This window comes from Dipodomys merriami, unplaced genomic scaffold (assembly GCF_024711535.1).
Source record: "Dipodomys merriami isolate MVZ:Mamm:240054 unplaced genomic scaffold, mDipMer1.0.p SCAF_505, whole genome shotgun sequence".
NCBI lineage: Eukaryota > Metazoa > Chordata > Mammalia > Rodentia > Heteromyidae > Dipodomys > Dipodomys merriami.
The window spans coordinates 176,875-199,836 of record NW_027206075.1 but is presented as its reverse complement, the minus strand read 5'-3'; the positions used below and the strand labels follow the sequence as shown (position 1 = coordinate 199,836).

At 48.8% G+C, this 22,962-nt stretch overlaps 1 protein-coding gene across 3 annotated transcripts; it reads right to left on the bottom strand.

Annotated features, from left to right (window-relative positions):
- Nucleotides 1–3,941: 3,941 nt before the first annotated feature.
- Nucleotides 3,942–13,544, bottom strand: LOC138810660 (solute carrier family 22 member 6). Of its 3 annotated transcripts, none has more exons than XM_069997829.1 (11): nucleotides 12,849–13,544; nucleotides 12,501–12,604; nucleotides 12,101–12,255; nucleotides 9,885–10,053; nucleotides 9,352–9,475; nucleotides 9,078–9,193; nucleotides 7,276–7,490; nucleotides 7,048–7,156; nucleotides 5,631–5,834; nucleotides 5,226–5,361; nucleotides 3,942–4,276 (listed from the first exon to the last, which is right to left on the bottom strand). In XM_069997829.1, exons 1-10 carry the CDS (start codon nucleotides 13,212–13,214, stop codon nucleotides 5,271–5,273), a joined length of 1,653 nt encoding a protein of 550 aa, XP_069853930.1. In that variant the 5' UTR covers nucleotides 13,215–13,544; the 3' UTR covers nucleotides 3,942–4,276; nucleotides 5,226–5,270. The 3 variants fall into 3 exon arrangements, with proteins under 3 accessions (XP_069853930.1, XP_069853929.1, XP_069853928.1); XM_069997828.1 differs by having other exon boundaries at nucleotides 5,235–5,361; XM_069997827.1 differs by having other exon boundaries at nucleotides 5,240–5,361.
- Between the last annotated feature and the right edge of the window lie 9,418 nt (nucleotides 13,545–22,962).

Below are 22,962 nucleotides of genomic sequence, written 5' to 3'. Positions count from 1 at the left end.
TACCCAATCCTGTTATCTTTTCCACCTTAGTTCCTGAGCTTCTGTCCATCCCCTAACCCCTACGACTGGTAGCTATTTCTAGATGAGATCTAGAGATGGGTTCTGTCTTTAAGACAGAATTTCTTGTGCAGGAATGTTCCCAGTGCTTCTACTTTCCTCCTTTCTCCCTACCCTTCTTTTACCTGTCTACCTTGGGGTAGTGTCCAATTTCCCAGAATCCTTTGGCATTCTGAGAATCCAAGGTGGAATATAAACTCTTGTGTTGTGTCTTTCTCTGGTGGAAACAGGGAAGGAATCTCTCTGTAGTCATTTCCGTGTCTTCTGCCAAGAACCTCCTAACCCCCCTTGATTCTAAGCATAATCCTTTCTTCTGTACTTTGGGCAAGCCCCCTGTAACTTCAGGCTCTTGCCACAGTCACACACGTTGAAGTCAGGGTCACACACTCTATGTTTGTCTGTGGGGCTACAGCACATAGGATGGAAGAGGGCAGAGTCCAGTTTTCTCCCCCCAGTCACACGGTGGACAGGAAGGTACAGCTGGAGATCCAACCATGTGTGCAGCTCTGAGACCTCTGTATTATCCACCTCTGTGCCACTGGGGGAGTAAAGTGAACATAAGGCCCCTTTCTCCTGTCCTGGCCTCCAGTGCTACCCCCCTCTTCCCAAGGTTGGTGTTGGCAATGATGGGTAGAGATGGTGGCAAAATGATGTGAGAGACCAGAGGGGAGTGGGGTGGGGGCCACCAGGGTGTCCTGGATCATATGCTTTCCTTCCCAGGGCTGGCTTTTTTCTTGGTCAGTCATGGGGCTTGAACTCTAGGCCTGGATGCTGTCCTTCAGCTCTTCAGCTCAAGGCAAGTGCTCTACCACTTGAGCCACAGAGCCACTTCCGATTTTCTGGTGGTTTATTGGAGATAAAAGTCTCACGGACTTTCCTGCCTGGGCTGGCTTTGAACCTCGATCCTTAGATCTCAGCCTCCTGAGTACCTAGGATTACAGGTGTGAGCCACCAGTGCCTGGCCCAGGGCTGGCTTTGAACTACAGTCCTCAGATCTCAGTCTCCTGAGTAGCTAGGAGTACAGATTTGAGTCACTGGCTCTTACTTTACTTTTTAGTCAGCAGTGGTATTCATGATAGTCTATTGGGAAATTGGGAGAACTGGAGAAGACAGGAAACCTGGGTTTGAGCAGTGTGGCCAGAGAACTAGCCTGGCAAGGAAACCGTTGTTGGCAGGTTGGGGCTTTTTGTGTTGTACCCTATGTGTGCATTACTGACTCCTGTATCAAAGTCCAGGGTGAGTCTAACTCACCGGCTGGGCCACAGCCATGCTGCTGTATCGTGATCGAGTACACCGCTGGAGGCTAGAAGTCCAAAGTCAAAGAGTTGCATGTGGTGCGGGCTGTCTTGCAGGTGAGGACTCTGTAGCATCTCAAGGTGACACAGCACTTCATGGCAAGAAGACCTAGTCTCATTTATTTATTTATTTATTTTGCTGGTCCTGGGGCTTGAACTCAGGGCCTGGGCGCTGTCCCTGAGCCTCTTTGTGCTCAGAGCTAGTGCTCTACCACTGGAGCCACAGTGCTACTTTCAGCTTTTTTGAGTAGTCTATTGGAGAAAAGAGTCTCATGGGAGCTTTTCTGCCTGGGCTGGCTTTGAACCCTGATCCTCAGATCTCAGCCTCCTGAGTAGCTAGGATTACAGGTATGAGCCACTGACACCTGCTTAAGACCCAATCATTTAAATTTTAGGTGTTTTTTTTTTTTTTTTTATATTGGTACTGGGGCTTGAATTCAGAGCCTGGGCACTACCCGTTAGCTTTTTCACTTAAGGCTGGTACTCTTAACACTTGAGCCATAGTTCCTCTTCTGACTTTTTGCTGATTAATTGGAGATCAGAGTCTCAAAGATTTTTCTGCTTGAGATTGCTTCAAGCCATCATCCTCAGATGTCAGCCTCCTGAGTAGCTAGGATTACAGGTGTTAGCCACTGGTGTTGCAAGGTTTTGAGCAGAGAGATGTGGTCTGATTTTGATTTGAACAAACCGACTAGGCTGATTAGGGAGGAAGGGGGAGGCCAGCACAGGTGGTTTGCTGCTGTAATCAGAGTGACCTAGCCTCTTATGAGAAACTGAGGGCGCCCACAAAGGCTCCACTGGCTGAGGGTAGGATCCTGGTTCTAACTGGAGATGGCATTTGAGGCCACTGGGCTGGGGCATGACAATGTCAGAACTCAGGCTCAGGGCCAAGGGCAGAGCATGAGATCAGGGCCAATATTGGAGTGAGTCTTTGCAGAGGTAGAGTCAGAAGTCGCCTATTGGTGACTTAGAAGCGGGGGTGGGGGTGGGGGGGTAGGGGGGGTGGGGGAGGGGGAGGAGGAGAGGGCCAGAGGAGTAACTCAGTGCTCGCATGCAAGTGTGAGGCTCTGACTTCAAACTCCAACAGAAAAAAAGTCTTGGAGGTGGGAAAGTAGTTCAGGTGGTAGAGCTCCTGCTTAGCAAGCGTGAGGCCCTGAGTTTAAAATCCTAGTACCCCTCGCCCCACACAAACAGAAAATCCAAACTATCCCACAAAACCGTATTTGGTAGAGGGGGAGACAAGGGACAGTGATGGGAGTGGTGAGTCTGATCACGATACGTTGTATGCATACATGGGTATGTCAAAAGGAAACCTACTTGTGGGCTGGGAAGGTGGCTCAGTGGTAGAGTGCCTGCCTTGCACACATAAGGCCCTGAGTTCTATTCTTTAGCACCACATAAGCAGAAAAAACTGGAAGTGGCGCTGTGGCTCAAGTGGTAGAGTGCTCACCTTGAGCTAAAGAGCTGAGGGACAGCGCCCAGGCCCAGAGTTCAAGCCCCACAACCAACAACAACAAAAAAGGAAACCTACTTGTACAAGTAATTGATGCTAACAACAACAACAAAACAAAGCTGGGTGCTGGTGGCTCACTTTGTAATCTTAGTAACCCAGGAGGCTGAGATCTGAGAATCACAGTTAAAACAGCCAGACAGGAAAGTCGGAGAGACTTTTATCTCCAATTAACCACCAAAAGTCCAGAGTAGAGCTGTGGCTCAAGTGGTAAAGTGCTAACTTTGAGCAAAATGCTCAGGGACAGCACTCAGGCCCTGAGTTCAAGCCCTAGGACTGGGACAAGAAAGAAAGAGAGAGAGAAAGAAAGAAAGAGAGAAAGAAAGAGAGAGAGAAAGGGAGAGAGAAAGAGAGAAAGAGAGAGAGAAAGAGAGAGGAAGAGAGAAAGAAGGAAAGAAAGAAAGAGAGAGAGAGAGAAAGAAAGAAGGAAGGAAGGAAAGAAAGAAAGGAAGAAAGAAAGAAAGGAAGAAAGAAAGAAAGGAAGAAAGAAAAGAAGTGGGTAGAAGCCAGGATTGTGTTAAGGCTTGAATATAGTTTGAGTATATTGTTTGAGAGTTTATGAGTTGAAACTTATTCCTCATTGTGAGGTATTAAGAGGATAGAGACTTAATCTGTCCTTTGGTGAGAATTCTGGGAAATGTGTAAGTTTTGGTAAGGCTATCGGGAGACAGATTTTAAGATTTAAGACTTTTTTTTTTTTTGGTCATCTTGAACTCAGGGCTTGGGAACTGTCCCTGAGCCTCTTTGTGCTCAAGGCTAGCACTTTACCACTTGAGTCACAGTGCCACTTCAGGCTTTTTCTGAGTAGTTTATTGGAAATAAGAGTCGCTTGGACTTTCCTGCTTGGGCTGGCTTCTAACAATGATCCTCAGATCTCAGCCTCCTGAGTCTCTAGGATTACAGAACGTGAGCCATCAGTACCTGGCAAGATTTAATACTTCATGAGAAAAGACTGAAGGAGACACACAGATGTGCCCTGCCACTTGCTATACAACATCCACATTGCTTGGAGACTCTGCCAGCAAGAAGGCCATCACTAGATGTGAGCTTTCAACCTTGGAATGAACCAGGAACCAAAATAAACCTCTTTTCTTTATAAAGTCAGCCTGCCTCAGGTATGACATCATAGTAATGGAAACAGACTAACGCAAGTTCTATTTGCTGAAGGTCACAGGATGTGTATAGGCCAGGAGCTACATTGGTTCTATATTGATGTATGAACTGTGCAAGGCAGTACTCAGGACTAGTACCGGTGGGAAGCAGCTAGCTCTGGGAAACCTTTATTGCGGTCAATGCGGTATCAGGTGATCCAGGAATGCAGAGATGAGAGAGCCCCATGAAGAGTCAGAGCATGTCAGAGTTGCTGGCAGGATTGTGAGGCAGGATTGTTGCCTGGTCTCCAGGTGTTCAAGATCTGCAGAAATAGGATGAGATTCAGGTGTCCCATCTCCCAACCTCAGTCCTGTCTCCTTGGCCAGGTTCTTTGGGAAGCGTGAGGGAAAAGACCAAACTTCTAGAGAGTTTGGGAAAGGGAGCAGGTGATGCTCTTTTCAGCTCTGCCGTATTTGTCCTGAGTCCTGATGCTGAGTTATTGGGAAATCTCCCACCTCCCACAGCCTTGTGAGGTTTTTTTGTTTTTGTTAGTCGTGGGGCTTGAACTCTGGGCCTGGGTGCTGTCCCTCAGCTCTTCAGCTGAAGACTAGTGCTCTACCACTTGAGCCACAGCACCACTTCCAATTTTCTGAGCGGTTTATTGGAGATAAGAGTCTCATGGACTTTCTTGCCCGGGCTGGCTTTGAACTGTGATCTTCAGATCTCAGCTTCCTGAGTAGCTAGGATTATAGGCCTGAGCCACAGGCGCTGGACTAGAAGCTGGTATCTTTTATCTCCCCCTTGGTTGCCAAGTTCCCTCCTGCTCTCCTAGAGGGGGAGGAGCCTGAGACAAAGTCTCAGATTGGCTGTTTTCCTTCCTGTGTCCTTGTCCGGTTTTTCAGAAGGGGCAGAGCCTAAACTAGTTAGCTAGAACTCTCAGGGGGTACTTAATAGGTTACCGGTGAGAGAGAGGAGGAAAGAGAGGCGGGAAAGAGGGGCTAAGGTAAGAGAAGAAGAGTCTTTTCTAGGTGTCTATGGTTTGTCAAGTTGTGGGGGTTGGCAGAGGGAAGAAGTGGGGGAGCGCTGGCACTCGGTGGGCTCTGGGTCTCCAAGCTGGCTGATCTGAGTGGTTATCCCATTTTAGACGCTGCACATGGTCCAACTTTTAATGGTGTGTTCTTGATAGGGGTCAGTTTGGGGAGGGGAACTCTGGCTTCCCCTGTCCTTGGCTGGCACCCTCTCTCCGCCCCTTGTGTGGGGCGCCAGAGGACCTGTGTGACCTTACTCCCTTTGGAGTTCTGGCAGGCCCTCCGTGCTCAGAGTCCATTCTTCTCTCCTGATGAGGACTGGAGTGGGACCATCTGCTTCTGCTGCTCTCGCTGCTGTTGCCTCAGTTTCCTTTTCCTCCTGGGGGAAGGAAAGCAGGAAAAGCAGATCCCTGGATATGCAGTCTTAGGGAAGTGGGGATAGGGTCTCCTCTGGGCTGTGCAACGACTCCCACATACCCCACCCATCTGCCTTACCCACCTACCCCCCCCTCCCCAGCTGGATATTCCTGGAAGAATTGGGAAGAGGGCATGGAAGAGCCCTGATCTGGAAGCCTGGGTAGGAGTCTCAATGCCACCCCAGCCTGGCTGTGTAGATAAGTTTCTTCTCCTCTCCCAGTGACAGCCCACCTGTTTTCCAGGTCCTGCACGGTATCTGGCAGCGGCTGGCCCAGGGTCTCTGGCAGGAGGGCGGTGACGGCGCTGGCGGCCACGGGGACAGCCCCGTAGATAAAGAGAGGCAAGGCCGGGTAGAGCTCAGAAGTCATGCTCACCAGTGGGCTCACGATGCTGCCCACTCGGGCCATGGTACTGCCCATTCCTAAGCCTGTTTGCCTGTGGGGTTGGGGTGGGGTGTTGATTAGGGCACTAGTGGGGCACACTGGCCACCTTGGCAAGGGTTCCGACCAGAGAATTGGAAAACTGAAGACTGAATTTTTGCCTCTGTCCTTAACTTTCTGCATGGTCTTGGACACGTCCCTTTCATGGTCTGGGCCTCAGTTTCCTGTGCTGTTGGGTTGGACCAATGATCCTCAGATCCTCCGGAAATTTTTTTTATGAACTCAAAACCTTACACTCATGCTTAGCTTTTTCACTCAAGGCTGGTGCTCTCCCACTTGAGCCACAGCTTCATTGCTGGCTTTTTGGTGGTTAATTGGAGCTAAAAGTCTCTTTGGCTTTTCCAGGCTGGCTTTGAACCTTGATCCTCAGATCTCAGTCTCCTGAGTAGCTAAGGATGATAGACATGAGCCATCAGTACCTGGCTGTTGGTTTTGTTTCTTAATGAAATAAGACCCACCCCCTATCTTGGCCTGAGCAAAGTAGTGGTATGTTTATTCGTGCTGCTGGCACATTATCAGGTGTGGTTCCTGTGGTGGGAATTAATGATCATGTCTGTGTCTTTGGTTTTAGATGTACCATTTAGTTTAAGATCCAGTTTAGATTTGGTGGTAGCTTCTAACTTGTGTTTTGGAAATCTTCAGTTCATGACTTAAGACATGTCTCTTGGTTTCCTGCCTAGCCCCAGTTGGTGATTCCTTTTTTTTTTTTTTTTTTTTGCAGTTGTGGGGCTTGAACTCTGGAGCTGGATGCCATCCCTCAGCTCTACCACTTGAGCCATTATGCCACTTCCAGTTTTCTGAATGGTTTATTGGAGATAAGAGTCTCATGGACTTTCCTACTTGGGCTGGCTTTGAATGGATCCTCAGATCTCAGCCTCCTGAGTAGCTAGAATTACAGGCGTGAGCCACAAGTGCCCAGCTTGAGGTTTTTTGTTTTTGTTTTTGTTTTTTGTGGCAGTTCTGGGATTTAAACTCAGGCTAAGATTGCTTCCCTTAGCTTTTTTTTTCACTCAAGGCTGATGCTCTGCCATTTGAGCTACAGTTCCACTTCCAGCATTTTCCTAGTTAATGGAAGATAAAGGTTATCACAGTCTTTTCTTGTCTGGTCTGGCTTTGAACCACAATCTTCCGATCTCAGAATTACTGTGTCTGGCCAAAAAGAAAAAAAATCTTTCTATAAGCTGTCCCCTGATTAGTCTCCCACTCACCGGATCATGGTGGGGTACAGCTCCCCGGTATACAGAAAGATGCAGTTAAAAGAGGAAGCCAAGCAGCCCTTCCCCAACACAGCAAGGGAGGTGCGGACAATTGTCTGCTCTGGAGAGAAAGGAGAGAGGAGACAATGAGAACTTGGTCTCCTTTTTCTTCCAGGAAGTTGGATTAGATCTGGGGGTAGGGCTAAGGATGAGGGGTGAAGGTGCTCCTGGGGTGCTCACCCTTGGGTATCACCCCATTCACCAGGATGCAGATGCCTGCCAGCAGCAGTGAGATCATCTGTGCCGGCCGGCGACCTAGGGAGTTGATGACGAGGAAGCACACGAGCTTGGCAGGCAGGTCCACAGCACCAAAGATCACCTGGATTAGGTAGATGCTGACTCCAAAGCCCTGCAGGTCCATGACCAGCCCATAGTAGGCAAAGCTAGTGGCAAACCTGGGTGCAGAGAGGAGGAGGGGGAGGGTGGAGAGAAGGAGGGATCCGGAGTTTGTTAGAGAGGTTTAAAGGAAGGTGCTTTTTCAGAAGAGCCTGCTTAAGGACCTGGAGTCTACCTTGGCTAGTATTTCTTCAGACATTTCATTGCATGCCTAAGCTACAGTTTAAGGCTCAAGGAAGTCCTCTACTATTAGACAACACATTTCCTGACTTTCTTTTTTCTTTGTCATGAGGCTTGAACTCAGAGCCTGGGTGTTGTCTCTGAGCTCTTTTTGTGGGGGATCAAGACTAGCATTCCACCACTTTGAGTCACAACACCACTTCTAGTTTTCTGGTGGTTAATTGGAGATAGAGTCTCATGGACTTTCCTGCCCAGAGTGACTTTGAACTGAGATCCTCAGATCTCAGACTCCTGAGTAGCTAGGATTACAAGTGTGAGCCACCAGTGCCCAGCACTGTGTAGGATTTATATGTAAAAAAAATCTACATGTGTATAAGATCTGTTAATGCTCGGCTGAAGGACAGCTGGATATTCAAGCCACATCTTTAGAGGCAAAAACAAAAATCATCAATAACAACAAAACATAAAAAAACCCCAAAACAAAACAAAACAAAACAAAACCCATCAAGATCTGTCCGTGGTCCTGGAATGGATGTTAGTCTTAAGATTTGAGAACACCCTCAAAAGGAAGCTCAGGTTTTTTGGTTAGAACCCACAATGGAGAGTAAATTCAAAATTGGAATCAAATAATTCCTGGACAGAATTGTTTCTTCCTCCTCCTCCTCCCCCCCCTCTTCTTCTTCCTCTTCCTCCTCTTCCTTCTCCTCCTCCTCTTCCTCCCCCCCCCCACCCCCTCCTGCTCCTTCTTCTCTGGTCCTGGGGTTTGAAATCTGGGCTTGGGCACTGTCCTTGAGCTTTGGTGCTCAAGGATAGTACTCTACCACTTGAGCTACAGTTCCACTTCCAGCCTTTTGTAGTTAATTGGAGATAAGAGTCCCATGGACTTTCCTGCTTAGGCTGGCTTTGAACTGTGATCTTCAGATCTCAGCCTCTCTGAGTAGTTAGGATTACAGGTGTGAGCCACCAGTAATTGGTTTAGGATTGTTTCTTCTGACCACACTCCTCTTGGTGGTGGGAAGCAGGGTGGTAAAAGAAAAAAGAAGGTTTTAGGCTTATATCATCCTTAGCCAAAGTGTACTTACAGAGCTAAGTGTCTATTCTGTTATGGTCTATGCTTGTATTCCTGGCAGACACCAGGCTGGTGAAGTTTCTTAGTGTGTTGTACCATGCCGGTATGTAATTCTGTCAACTCTGGCTGCCACTGGTCCTGGTGAGATGTTTTCATATGGGAGCAGAATTGGGGAGAGAAGCTAGGGAGATTGATGTCCAGTTTGGGGACTGGAACTGAGAGTTGGAGTGGAAGGGCTCTGGTTCTTCAGTATTCCTACTGCTGCTCTGAGCAGATGGGTGGTCCTTTGCTCCAGCTCTTAGGTCTCTTCCATCCATGGCATTCATTCCCTCCCTAGTCTGCCTTTTATCTTTGTCAGTCTACCTGTGTGTCAGACTGTGTCTGTCTTGGGGCTTACCATAGCATGGAGAGGCAGAGGAAGAGGTGCCGGAGGGTGGGACAACGCAGAAGCTCCATGGCTGAGGCCTGGCTTGTGTTGGTGGTCAGCTCCTTCTGCAGACTGGACCGGAGCACCTGAGAGGAAGGGCAGGGTCCAGGGCCTGAACTTCTAAAAAATCCTCTCAACCTAACCCTTACTCAGAGATGCCCCCTCCCTCTGCTCCAGGTCCTGGGTGTTGAGATTGAGATTGAACCCTAATGGAGTACCCTAGGGAGTCTGGGGGATGACTCACCTCTATACTTAGCTTGGTCCCTTCTTCCTGCTTTCCATTGATCCGGGCCACTTTCTGCAAGGCCTTCAGTGTGAGATCCAGCCTCCCGGAGGAGGAGTACCAGCGGGCAGACTCAATGAAGAACCTGGGAGTGGGGATGAGGGATGGGGTCAGCATGACCCCAGTTCCTTTCATCTGGACTGGGTGAAGGCTATTTCCAGGGACTGGTGGTGGGGTTTAATTTAAGTGCTCAGCTTGGTAATACTTCTGCCCTGGCCTAGAAGGTCAGCTCTTGGGTGCTGGGTGGTGAGGGGTATGTGTGTGTAGTGGGGGTGCGGGGGGAAGGCAGGCAGCCCAGAGAGCTGGGAAATGCTTGAGGACAGGATGCCCTCACACCGAACCCTCTCTTCAAAGCCTTGGGTTCAAATCCTGGGGAAGCACTGGATTAGGTTTGGCCTTCTGGCTTTGACCGATGCTGTGTACCCAGCTCTGGGAGATGTCCTGTGCCCAGAGGAGCTCCTGTGGTACTGCCCCCCACCCCAGGGCCCACGCACCACGAGTAGATGAAGAAGGCAAAAAAAGGCACAGAGACCAGCAGCTGCAGGTGGCGCCAGTGGGGCACAGCGTAGGCGAACCCGGCCAGGAGGAACTGGCCCACGCTGTAGACATAGCCAACCAGGGCGCCCACATGGGCACGTGTGTGGATGGGCATCCACTCCACATCTGGAGAGAGGATTAGAGCAGGACGGAGTGATTAACTAGGCTGCTAGGTGGGAGGGAGTCCCTTTCCTCTTCCTCCCTTTCCTTCCCTTCCTTCCAGTCCTCCTTCCCTCCCCCATGAAAGATGCTTCACAGGAGATTGAGTGCAGGGACAGGGAGACTGAGGGACTTATGGAACGGGTAGGGAGGTGGGTTCAGGATCCTCAGGAACTTCCCCTCTCCACCCCTGCTGCTCTCCTACTCCACTGTCCTGGTTAGAACCTCCTTTAGAGCAGCGCTGACTGCTCAGTCTATCCTCAACAGCAGTGGCTCTTTGGCTATTCGGTGACCAGAGCAGTGGCTTTTCTCCATCTTAGAGGGCCAGTCAAGGTGGGGTTAAGGCTTCCTCTTGGCTGTGGTCTGAAGAGGCCCAGCTGGCTTCCCAGTGTGTGCGGAAGCAGATATTGAATGCTTAACATTGGACTTTGGAACTCGATCCTCAGATGTCCTGTCCTAGCTACTTCCTTTAGTGCAGAGAAGCCCCAAGCCTTTCTGGGCTTGGAAGATGATGTGTAAATCCTTTTTTTTCTCCCTAGCCTCAAGTTCCTCATCTGAGAGACTCTGTGTGTGCATGTGTGTGTGCGTGTGCATGTGCATGTGTGTGTGTGTTTGCATGTGTGATCTATCAGAGAAGGCACATTGACAGCCCATCAATATACCGTTCTCAGTCCATAACTATGGTCTGTGTAATGCTGGCTTGTCCTAATTTAGGAATATTAGAGCTGCCAGGCAAGGTGGTTTATATCTGTAGTCCCAGCTACTTGGGAAGCATGAAAGGAGGATAAGGGTTTGAGACCAACCTGGACAAAAAGTAATTGAGACTCTATCATTAAAACAAACTGGGCATGGTAGTACATAGCTATAATCCCAGCAGGAGGCAGAGGTAGGAGGATTGCAGTCTGGAGCTTGCGAGGCCTGGCTGGACAAAAGCATGAAACGCTAACTAGAGTGAAGCTGGGCACTGGTGGCTCATGCCTGTAATTCTAGCTACTCAGGAGGCTGAGATCTGAGGATCATGGTTCAAAGCCAGCCCAGGCAGGAAAAGCCGTGAAACTCTTATCTCAATAAGCCACCAGAAAACCAGAAGTGGCATGCGGCTCAGGTGGTAGAGCACTAGCCTTGAGCTGAAGAGCTGAGGGACAGCGCCCAGGCCCAGAGTTCAAGCCCCATGACTGACAAAAACAAACAAACAAAACAAAACAAAACTAAAACTAAAGTGAATAAAAGGGGGAGGGAGGCTGGGCATCGTTTAAGTAGTGAGGTCCTGAGTTCAAACCCTTAATACTGCCAAAAACAAGAAGAAAAAAGGGGAAATATTAGAGCTAATTGAAGTATTTTAAAATAACCTAGAGTTTTGTTTTTGTTTTGTTTTGTTGGTGGTGGGGCTTCAACTCTGGGCCTGGCCACTGTCCCTGAGCTCTTCAGCTCAAGGCTAGCGCTCTACCACTGGAGCCACTGTGCTACTTCCAGTTTTCTAGTGGTTGATTAGAGATAAGAGTCTCACAGACTTTTTCTGCCTGGGCTGGCTTTGAACCGTGATCCTCAGATCTCAGCCTCCTGAGTAGCTAGGATTACAGATGTGAGCCACCAGTGCCTGGCTGGATGTTTTACATTAATATTTTTGAAAAGGAGGTGGAAAGGCAAGCATGGTGGTGCAGGCCTGTACTCCCTAGTACTTGGGAGGCTGAGGAAGGAGGATTGAGAGTTCAGGGTCAGACTAGGCTACATATCTCAGAACAAAAGCAGGAAGGGCAGGGGAAATCTGACTGCCCTTAGACTGTGGGACTGGTTGGAACAGCTGAGTGTCTTTGTCCTGTCTGGATGGGATGTATTTTTCCTTTGGCTATGGTTCTTACCAATCCGTGGTGCCTCTTGGTTCTGGCCTGCCTGAGTCACTTCATGACAAATGGCCTGAGAGCCCTCAGGGCTCAGAGAGAGGCTGGGCGTTGGGAGACAGGGCTGGGAAGGGGGCTAGGTGGTCAGAGGGGGCTGGGCTGGTAGCAATCCTCACTCAGTGTCATGCAGTTGATGGAAATGCTAGCCAGAGACATGCCGGACAGGAGGCGGAAGGCACAGTAGACAGAGAAATTGGGTGCGTAGGCTGCGCAGATCCCAGACACGGCCGTCTGCAGGTAGTTCAAGATCAGCACCTTCCGACGGCCTAGCCTGTGGTGGGGGCAGGGAAGCCTGTGACAGGGGCCTGTGGACTTCTTGGGGGCCAGAGGAGCCCAGGGCAGGAGCACCTGTCCCGGGCAAGGCCTGGGGTCTTTTGAAGATCTATGAAGTGCTAATTAATAAGGCTGGCACAGTTAGCCCTTAAACCAATCAGGTCCCATTGGGGACCCAGATCACCCACCCTGAGTCCAGTCCCCTGCTTCCCAGCCCAGCCCTTCGGCTTACCCAGGACTGACCTGTCTGCCAGGTAGCCGAACACCATGGCTCCCAGCAGCACCCCTGCCATGAACAAGGATTGGGCCAGCTGGCGGAAGGCCCTGTGGGTGCACACAAGGTCCCACTGTGGGTGGGGGGGGGAGAAGGGGAGAAGTGGGGGGCGAGAATCAGGCAGAGCTGAGCCTGAATGCAAGGAAGACCCCTCTACTTGCCTCCAGGCTGGACCTTTGGGGTTCATGTCACCCTCTCTCCCCACCTCCCTGGCCTGGGTAGCTGAGAACATTTTGGAATATCAACATCAACAAAAAACCTTAGCAGCTCCCACATCTGTCTGAAGTCTGCATAGCCCCGGGGCCCCGCGTCCTCACCTCGGTCACGATGGTGGAGGGGAAGGTGCTGTTGTCATAGATCCAGCCATCAGTACACGGCTCCGTGGCACCCGTGGTGTTGTCCTCTGTGCCATTGGAGAGAGGCAGTCCCTTGGGGGAGGTGAAGCGGAGGCAGGACACAAGCTGCCCGTCCTTGTCCCGGGGCAGCCAGGCCTCCAGCCCTCCGTCGCGGCTGAGGTTGGCAGTGGCAGGTGGGCGGCAGTGGTGGGCAGGGATGGCGGCAGTGAAGTTCTGCAGGGTATTGTGGGATGCCATCAGGAGCAGGGGCACGGCCACCAGGGTGACCTGGATCAGTTGGAAGCGGCCGACGCCCCCCACCTGCTTCAGGAGGTCATTAAAGGCCATGGGGCTGGACCAGACCAGGCCAAATGGTTGGGGGGGTGGGGGTGGGCGCTGAGGATTTCCAGTCCCAGGACCTCTGTCTGTCTCTATCTGTCTGTCTGTTTGTCTGTCTGTCTGTCTGTCCTTCTGAGGAGCTGGGCTGCTGCTGTCTCTGCAGCTGAGTAGCTTCAGGAGCTGAAACCGAGCCGGCTCTGTGGGGGGACCACAGCCTGGTGGGCCGCCCCTCCTTCCCTCCTCTTGTCTGGCTCTGGCCCTCCCTTTCCCTTGAAGCTTCTCCTGACTTTGGGGGTCGGGGATCACTCAGCTCTCAGGGTGTGCTGGAGCCCTGACCCCTCTCCCGGCAGGTTTTAATCTTTGGCCTGGAGAGAATGAGTTAAAGTGTGACTTGGTATCAGAAGGATTAACCCTTGTGTCAGTGGAAATTCTCCAAGTGGGCATAAAGGGCAGGGGAGGGTGGATGGAGATGGGAATGGGGAGAGGGGCTGTCCCAAGAGGGCCAGAGGGACACCTGGGAGGCAGAACTAGGGGATGGGGGGGTGACTTTTTGTCTTCCTTCTATTGAGGAAACTGGGCTGTGGGAATAGTGATGGACTCTTGAGAGGCTTCTGTCCTTTTTAGTGGATGGGGTCCAAACCATCTGTCTTTGGGGACGGTTGCCAGAGAAAATACAGGAGGTCCAGCTGAATCTGGACTTTAGATCAATTCATATGTATTTTTTTGAAATATGGATAGATCCCTAATATCACATAGGACATACTTTTGCTAAAAATTATTCATGGATTTGAAATTCATCGTTGACTAGGCATCTCGTGTTCTTTTTTCACTTGGGAGGTGTTAGGGTTTGAATTCAGGGTTCCATGCTCGCTAGGGAGGTGCTCTACTGGTGAGCTGGTGGCTCCAGCCCTCTTTTGTAGTGGTTATCGCTGTCATAAGTTACTCTTTGATTTTTGCCTAAGCATGGGCCTAGACTGCAATCCACCTATTTCAGCTTCCCATTAGGGACGGTAGATGTATACCATGATGCCCAATTTCTTCCGCTGAGATGGAGTTTTGCAGAATTTTCTGACCAAGCTCACCTGGACTTACAAATCTCTTGATCTCAACTTCCTATGTAGCTAGGATGACAGTTCAGCTATGGGTTGAGAAGGACTTTCATGAACTTTTCTGGGTGGGCTAGCCTCGAACCCTTATCTTTACATTGTCAACCTCCCAAGTAGCTAGGGTTATAGGCATGACCCACTGGTTCTTGGTGCATCCTGTGTTCTTTTTTTTTTTTTTTTTGGTTGTCAGTTTTGGGGTTTGAACTCAGCACTGGACACTGTCTCTGAGCTTTTTTTTTTTTTTCAGGGGTGGGGGCAGTACTGGGGCTTGAACTCCAGGTCTGGATATTGTCCCTGACTCTTTTACTCAAGGTTAATGCTCTACCATTTGAGCTATGGCTCCACTTCTGCCCTTTTTTGGTGGTTAATTGAGGATAAGAATTTCACAGATTTTTTTTTCCTGCCTAGGCTGGCTTTGAACTGTGATCTTCAGATCTCAGCCTCCTGAGTAGCTAGGATGACAGGCATGAGCCACTGGTGCCAGGCCCCCTGAACTTTTTTTGCTCAAGGCTCTACCACTTGAGCCACCATTGCAATTCTGGATTTTGGGTGGTTAATTGAAGATAAGAGTCTTATGGACTTTCCTACCCAGGCTAGCTTTGAACTATGATCCTCAGATCTCAGTCTCCTGAGTAGCTAGGATTACAGGCATGAGCCATTGGTGCCTAGTGTATCCCATATTCTTATTTGCTAAATTGGTAAACTATGTTTAGTCTTCTGGGGACAAGTAACATCTTACAGTATTATAACTTTGTTCAATTGGAAGGAACAATAGAAGTTGCTCTGGAGAATGAGACCCAACATCATGAGTATTCTCTCTTCCAAGGTCCCTTCCCTACCCTTCCCCTTCCCCTTCTCCTTTTTTTCCCCTTCCCCATCCCCATCCCCATCCCCTTCCCCTTCCCCTTCCCCTTTCCCTTCCCTGTCAGTATTGGCCCTTGAACTCAGACCTTGGGTGCTCTCCCTTAGCTATTTTACTCAAGGCTGGTGCTCTGCCACTTGAGCCACACCTCTACTTCTTGCTTTTCTTTGTCTGGCAATTGGAGATTCTTTTTTTTTTTTTTTTTTGGTCTGGTCGTGGGGCCTGAACTCTGGGTCTGGGTGCTGTCCCTCAGCCCTTCAGCTCAAGGCTAGTGCTCTACCACTTGAGCTACAGCGCCACTCCGGATTTTTTCTTTTTGCTTATGTGGTGCTGAGGAATTGAACCCAGGGCCTCATGCATGCAAGGCAAGCGCTCTACCACTGAGCCACCTTCCCAGCCCCTTGTCTGGCAATTGGAGATAAGAGTCCTATAGAATTTTCTGCTAGGTCTGGCTTTGAACTGTGATCCTCAGATCTCAACTTCTTGAGTAGCTAGGACCCAATTCATCTTCTTGGATTTATCTTGATTCAAAATTTTCCATCTTGCTGGGTGCCGGTGGCTCATGCCTGTCATGCTAGCTACTCAAGAGGCTAAGATCTGAGGATCACAGTTCAAAGCCAGCCCAGGCAGAAAAATCTGTGAAACTCTTATCCCTAATAAACCACCAGAAAACCCGAAATGGCACTGTGGCTCAAGTGGTAGAGCACTAGCCTTGAGCTGAAGAGCTGAGGGACAGCGCCCAGGGCCAGAGTTCAAGCCCCACAACTGACCAAAAAACAACAACAAAAAAACAACCCACAAAATTTTCTGTCTCTCTGTCTCTCAGTCTGTGTGTGTCTCTGTTTCTGTCTCTGCTCTGCTCTGCTCTGTCTGTCTGTCTGTCTCTCTCTCTGTCTCTCTCTGTCTCTCTCTCTCTCTCACACACACACATACATACACCCAGAGCAGGGACTTATTTTTAGATACTTAGAATCACTTGAATTCCTCACTTTTACTCAGGATCAGGGCAGCTTTGAGCTCTGATTGGATAAGTATCAGTGGGATCTGAATGATTGGCTCACATAGATTAAGGATATTGAGAACAGGTTGCTAAGTTTCACTTATGTGCATTATGCATATTATGTAAAATATGGACTCTGGAATCCATCTGCTTGAATTCAATCCTTTCCACCTTCTCTTGGCTCTGTAACCAAGGAGTGTCTGGCGAGGTGTTTGCTTGTCCCAGCTGGGGAAGTGGATTCTACTGGTTTGTAGTGGGCAGAAACCAGAGGTACTATTAAGCATCCTACAATGCCTAGGGCATCTTGGTTGTGAGGCCCAACCAAGAGTTAACTTGACCCAAATGCCAGGGGTGCAGGGGTTGGAGATCTTACCTTGCTTGCCTTTTAATGGTTAATTGGAGATAAGAGTCTCACAGCCATTCCTGCCTGAACTGACTTTGAACTGAAATCGTTCAATCTCAGCCTCTTGAGTAGCTAGGATTACAGGCATGAGCCACTGGCACTTGGTTTTCTTATCAACACATTTCTAAAAATGCCTGCACTCTTATTTGAGAGTGGAAATGAAATTGGACTTCCTTGAGTCTAACAGAGGAGCCTAGCTTCTCAAGTGCTGCTATTCTTGGCCTGTCCAGGCCACCAGCTACTTTACTCACTTGGGTGAACTTTATTATTATTATTTTTGTACTGATTCTGGGTCTTGAACTTAGGGTCTGGGCTTCACTGCTCAAGGCTAGTGCCCTATCACTTGAGCCACAGCTCCACTTCCAGCTTTTTTTCTGGTTAAGGCTGGAGATAAGAGTCTCATAGAGCCAGGTGCCCATAGCTCATACCTGTAATTCTAGCTACACAGGAGGCTGAGATCTGAGGATCAGGGTTCAAGGCCAGCCTAGGCAGGAAAGTCCATGAGACTTTTTTTTTTGTACAGTGGTGGGGCTTGAATTTGGGGCCTGGGTGCTGTCTCTGAGCTCTTTTGCTCAAGGCTAGCTGGTGCTCTACCATTTTGAGTCACAGAGCCACTTCTGGTTTTTTTTTTGAGTAGTTAATTGGAGAGGGACTTTTCTGCTCAGGCTGGTTTCAAACCGTGATCCTCAGGTCTCAGCCTCTTGTGTAGGTAGGATTACAGGCATGAGCGTTGTCCATCTCATGAGACTCTTATCTCCAGAAAACCAGAAAACCAGAAATGACACTGTGGTTTAAAGTGGTAGAGTGCTAGCCTTCAGCAAAAGAGCCCAGGGACAGCACCCAGGCCCTGAGTTCAAGCCCCATGACCTCCCCTCCCCTCACCCCCCTCCCCCCAAAAAAGTCTCACAAACTTTCCTGCCCAGACTGGCTTTGAGCTACAATCCTCAGATCTCAACCTCCTGAGTATCTAGGATTGTAGGCATGAGACTCTGGTGCCTGGCTTAAAAGGTGGGATTGTTTTAATAGCAGCTTGATGTATGGATGGTCTAGCCAAAGAGCTCTGGGCAACAATCTGATTTCATATGTGTTGAGGGAAGGGGGGAGGCCAGAACAGCGCAGTGCCTCAGCCCAGCCTCCTCCTCCCACCCAGTGTTGGTTTTGGCTGGGGCCTAAGGGCAGTCCAGATGCCTGATAACATTCTCCAGGCCAAGGTATATAAGAGCTGGTGGCATGGGGAGGCAGGACAGCTGGACAAACAGCTTGGGGGGACTACAGGGCCAGTTTCCTGCTAGGACTTGGTGCCCTCCTAGGGGAGTGGGTGGAATTCTGAGGGCGGCAGGGGTGATGGTGGGCTCCTGCAAGCGCCTCCCTCCCTAGCCTGTGTCTCAGCTGCCTTGGAGAAGAATGCCTTCCTTAGCATCTGACCAGCTCCCAGCCTGGCTGGTCCCCGCGAAGTCTCAACTGGAGACTCTGGGGGCTGAACTGCGGTTGGCTTCTGGGATTATCTGTGTGGATAAGGGATTCCCCAGCCCTCTCCCCGTTCATGGAGAATTTCCAGATGCAAATGCTCTCCTGGAAAATGAACTGTGGAGCCAGGAACACTCCTTTAAGGAACATATAGACACCAAGAACTTGAGTGTGCTAACTGGAATGTGATTTATAGTCTGGCCATGCTTAGTAGGAAGATGTCAAATCCAGGAATTTGAGCTATGGGGTAGGAACTTCTTCAGAGCCATAGAGCTCCACAACATCATCTGAGGAAGGCGTCTCCCTGTGCAGAGGCTCAGAGAGGCAAATGAATGATCCATTCTCATATAGCAGTCAAATCTAGAATTCAGCATTTGACTTTTCTTCTGATTGTTTTAGAAACAGTCACACTCCAGATCTCTTCTCCTCATTACCCCTCTCCTCTTCCTCTTCTCTCCTCTCTTCTTTTCCCTCCCTTCCTTCCTTTTCTCCTTCCCTCCCTTCCTTTTTTTCCTTCCTTCCTTCCTTCCTTCCTTCCTTCCTTCTTTCCTCCCTCCTTCTCTCCCTCCCTTCCTTACTCTCTTTCTTTTAGTGTCAGTAGTGAGGTTTAAACTCAGGGTATCATGTTTTTTTTTTTTAATTTAATTTTATTTTATTTGTGAACATACTGTACAGAGGAGTTACAATTACATGGGCAGGAAGGGTATCATGTTTTTGCTTGTCTTTTTTTTTTCTTTCTCAAAGCTGGCCCTCTACCATTTGAGTTATACTGCTATCCTTCTACTTCTAGCTTTTTTGCCAGTTAATTGGAGATAAGAGTCTCCCAGACTTTTCTGCCTGGGCTGGCTCTGAACCATGATCTTCAGATCTCAGCCTTCTGAATAGCTGGGATTGCAGGTGTGAGACACCAGCTCATCCCAGAAAATTGAGGATAAGTGCTGACTTTGTATAACTTTATTCTGTTACATACATACTGTTTCTCTGCATCCTGGGGTGTACGGGGGCCAGAGAAGTAAGAACAGACAGGGAATGAGTTAAGCAAGCGGGGAACCAGTGCTCACCGGCTTCTGCACACCAGATTCCCATAAGCAAGCTATTATTTCATGTAGTACAGGGAAGGTTATCATAGGTATGTGCAGAAAACAGGACATCATTGACATCAATCTGTTTTGTTATTACAGTCATTGGCATGAGACAGAGTTTGTGTATGTATTGAATAACTGGCTCCCTTATTGTTTGGGGTGAAGCCTGCAACCTAGGCATAATTCAAATGTCTATTCTGCTGTATCTGTCTGGTTCTCAGCCCTTCCAGCCCAAAGGAGGTCATTCCAGCCTCTTAACCCTCTCCAGAGCTGTCTGCTTCAATCTTTGCAGGGCCCAGTTATTAGCCATTGGAGGACTGATGAGGCAGCCTTCCAACCTCTTTCAGGTTCAGAGTTCCCTACACGTGGGATTCAAATGATAGGGCTACAGGTGAGTTTTATTATTTGTTTTATTATTGTTATATATTATTTGTGATTGTTTTCATGTCAATAACATGAGTTCACAGGCCTTCAGCATGGGTTTGTAATGACTCAGTGGTTTAAGCAGACTCCACATTCTCGCTGGCTTCCCAGCACCATTCTGAGGAGGGAGAGTCTCAGCCAAACCAAACTCAGCACCTTGTGCGCTGGCTCTCCTGATTGGTAGAGATTCTGAATTCCCTCAGGCTTGACATGTATATCAGGAGCATGACACGAGTGACCAATGAGGTGACCCATTATGAGGACTATTCCCAAGAGAGGTGGTCTATATTGGGTGGTCTTTCACCAAGCCATTTGGAGTCCTGACTCAGGGATAGCTGAGGATATAGAGGAATAGCAGCAGTGGGGAGGAGAAATGGGGATTTGGTGGCCCATCCTGACCATCAGCCCAGTTACCCATGAGTCCGGATATATGAGTGGGAGGAGCTTTCTTGGTATCTTCCCTTCTCTCACTGTGTGTCTTCAATAAGTACTCTGAAACAGTGTAGGGATTAATCATAGCCAGAAAATTGTAATAGTAATCTTGAATCTAAGACTGCTGAGGGATGGGGAGACAAAGGGGAGACAGTATGGAGACAATTCTCCCTCGATGGAAACCCAGTCAGGGGAGGTATTACTGGTCTTCTAAGCTGACCATAGGCTCCAAGGTAGGAACTTCATAGGTAGAAATCACAGTCCGAGGTGGAAACCAGATGAAGCTCGGTAATCCCAGAGCAGAGGTCAGACGGCAGTGGGTAGTGTGGCCCAAAGCTGGTCTTGGGTGTCAGCCCCAGATTATCTCAAGGTTGCTAAGGGAATCCTGTATTTAAAATGATTAAATGGTGAATCCCATGAATTTCCCATGAGACTGGGTGCCAGGCTGGCAAGGTGGAATCCTGCCCTGTGCACTCTTCCTCTTCTCCTTTCTGATCGGTTTCCTACTTTCCCACTTTCTTGGATCTTCCACCAAATAGACTTCTTGCATTCAAATCCTTGTCTTGGGATCTGCCTCTGGAGAAACACACCCAAAGACACAATCGCAGGCACCAGTCACTACGTGATGAATAGGCCCTCAACCAAACTCTGGGGAGCCACAGAGGATATTTTTTCTGTGGAGGGGGGGAGGGAGGGGAGCAGTGACCCAAGTTGAGGCCATCAGGGTGAGCCAAGTGTACAGTTGGATGGGGAGAAGTCAAATGCTGGTCATGTGTGAGGGGCTGGGGCAGTTTATGAACTGGGTAAATAGGAGAGAGAACTGTTCATCGGGCATGCAGTTTTGGGACATGGATCAAGATAGAAGAGCCATAGCTTCTATCTGCAGCCACGCTGAGCTGGTTCTCTGGCATGTCGGGATGTGTAGGTGACATCCGTGACAGTTCTGAGCACACGTGTGAAAGACACATACAACAAAGCACTCATACAGGCAGACTGTTGAAGTCTGAATATTGGTGTTGAAATTTAATCCTTATTGGGACGATATTGAGAGATCAGATCTCTTGCTGGGGTGGGGGGAATGATGAAGTCACAAGTGCTCTTGCTACAATTTGGATCTTAAATATCTCCCAAGGGGTCCTTTGTCAAAGGCTTGATCCCAGAGAGTAGAGCTACTGAGAGGGGTTGGGCCCTAAGGAGGTGGGGCCTAGAGGAAGGAAGTTAGGTCATTGGGGACAGGTCCTTGAGTGTGATATTGGGACCACAATGGTGTGAGATATAATTCACCAGACATTTCCTGTCATACTGTTTTTTGTTTGTTTGTTTGTTTTTGTCAATTGTGGGGCTTGAACTCAGGGTGTGGGTGCTGTCCCTGAGATTTTTTTGCTCAAGGTTAGTATTCTACTGCTTTGAGCCACCATATTACTTCTGATTTTCAAGAGCCTCAACAACTTTCCTGCTCAGGCTGGCTTTTCAATCCTCAGATCTCAGCCTCCTGAGTAGCTGGGATTACAGGCGTGAGCCACTGGCACCCAGCTAACTGTTCTATCTTGTCCCCAAAGCAATATACCAAGTGACCGTGGCTTGAAATCCAGAACTGTAAGTCAAAGTGACACATTCCTCCTTTGAAGTTGTTTATCTCAGGTACAGTATTTGTTACAGCAACAGAAAGCTGACTAACACAGATCAGTTTTCATGACTGGATTAATGCCTCATGAGAAGGCTGGAGGGAATCAGCTTTGGTCTTTCCCTCTTCTCCTAGTCTGCTACATGGGGACACAGAAAAAAAGGTCCTCATTGAATACTCAAAGATGATGCTTTGATCCCAAGTCTTTCCAGTTTCCAGAACTGTGAGCGATAGCTTGTCTTTGTCTAGAAATGGTAAGTGACTCTTGGAATGAATGAGGATTTCTTCCATAGAAGAAAACCCACAGATAGCAAGATGCATAGAGTTCAATACTCTAAAATTACTCCAGTGTGCCTATTCTGTCATACAGTATGCCCAAGCACCCATAACTTGAAATTGCATTGAGTAGGTTGCGTTGCTATTACAAAATTACCCTTGTACATATTAATACTGATCACCAAAACTACATGTTGTTTCATGCTTTATTGTGGCTGCTTGATTCACTTTTTTCCCTATACCTGTTCTGTTTCTACTAAACACATACTACTTTTTGATAAATCAAAAATTTCCATTTTGACACTTAAATTAAGCCCCTTATGTGCCCTTTTTTTTGACTTGAGGGGATTATCATAACTTTTACCTTGCGGGGCTGGGAAGGTGGCTCAGTGGTAGAGCTCTTGCCTTGCATGCCTGAGGCCCTGGGTTCCATTCCTCAGCACCATATAAGCAAAAAGAAAAAAAGCCGGAAGTGGCACTGTGGCTCAAGTGGTAGAACGCTAGCCTTGAGCTGAAGAGCTGAGGGACAGCGCCCAGGCCCAGAGTTCAGGCCCCACGACCGGACCCAAACAAAACAAAACAAAACAAAACTTTTACCTTGCCTTTTGGCGGGGGGCACTATTTGCTTTTAGGGAAGCAGATTTTTTTCTTTCCTTGCTGGTCCCTGGGACCTTAACTCAGGGCCTGGGTGTTGTCTTGGCATTTTTGTGCTCAAGGCTAACACTCTACCACTTGAGCCACAGCTCCACTTCCAGATTTTCTGGTGCTTAATTGGAGATAAGAGTCTCACAAACTTTCTTGGTCCTGCTGGGTTTGAACCATGATCCTCAGATCTTTGCTTACTGAGTAGCTAGGATAGTAGGCATTAGCCCCTGGCATCTGGCTTGAGGAGGCAGATTTTTCACAGAATTAAGGGCTGGGAAACACTCATCAGACCAGACAACAATTTAAACACAACTGATGTTTACCCTGGAGCTGAAAGCTTTTCTGCATCAACTAAGCTGGGTAGTGTGTGTGTGTGTGTGTGTGTGTGTGTGTGTGTGTGTGTGTGTGTGTGTGTGTGTGTTTGTGTGTGTATGTGT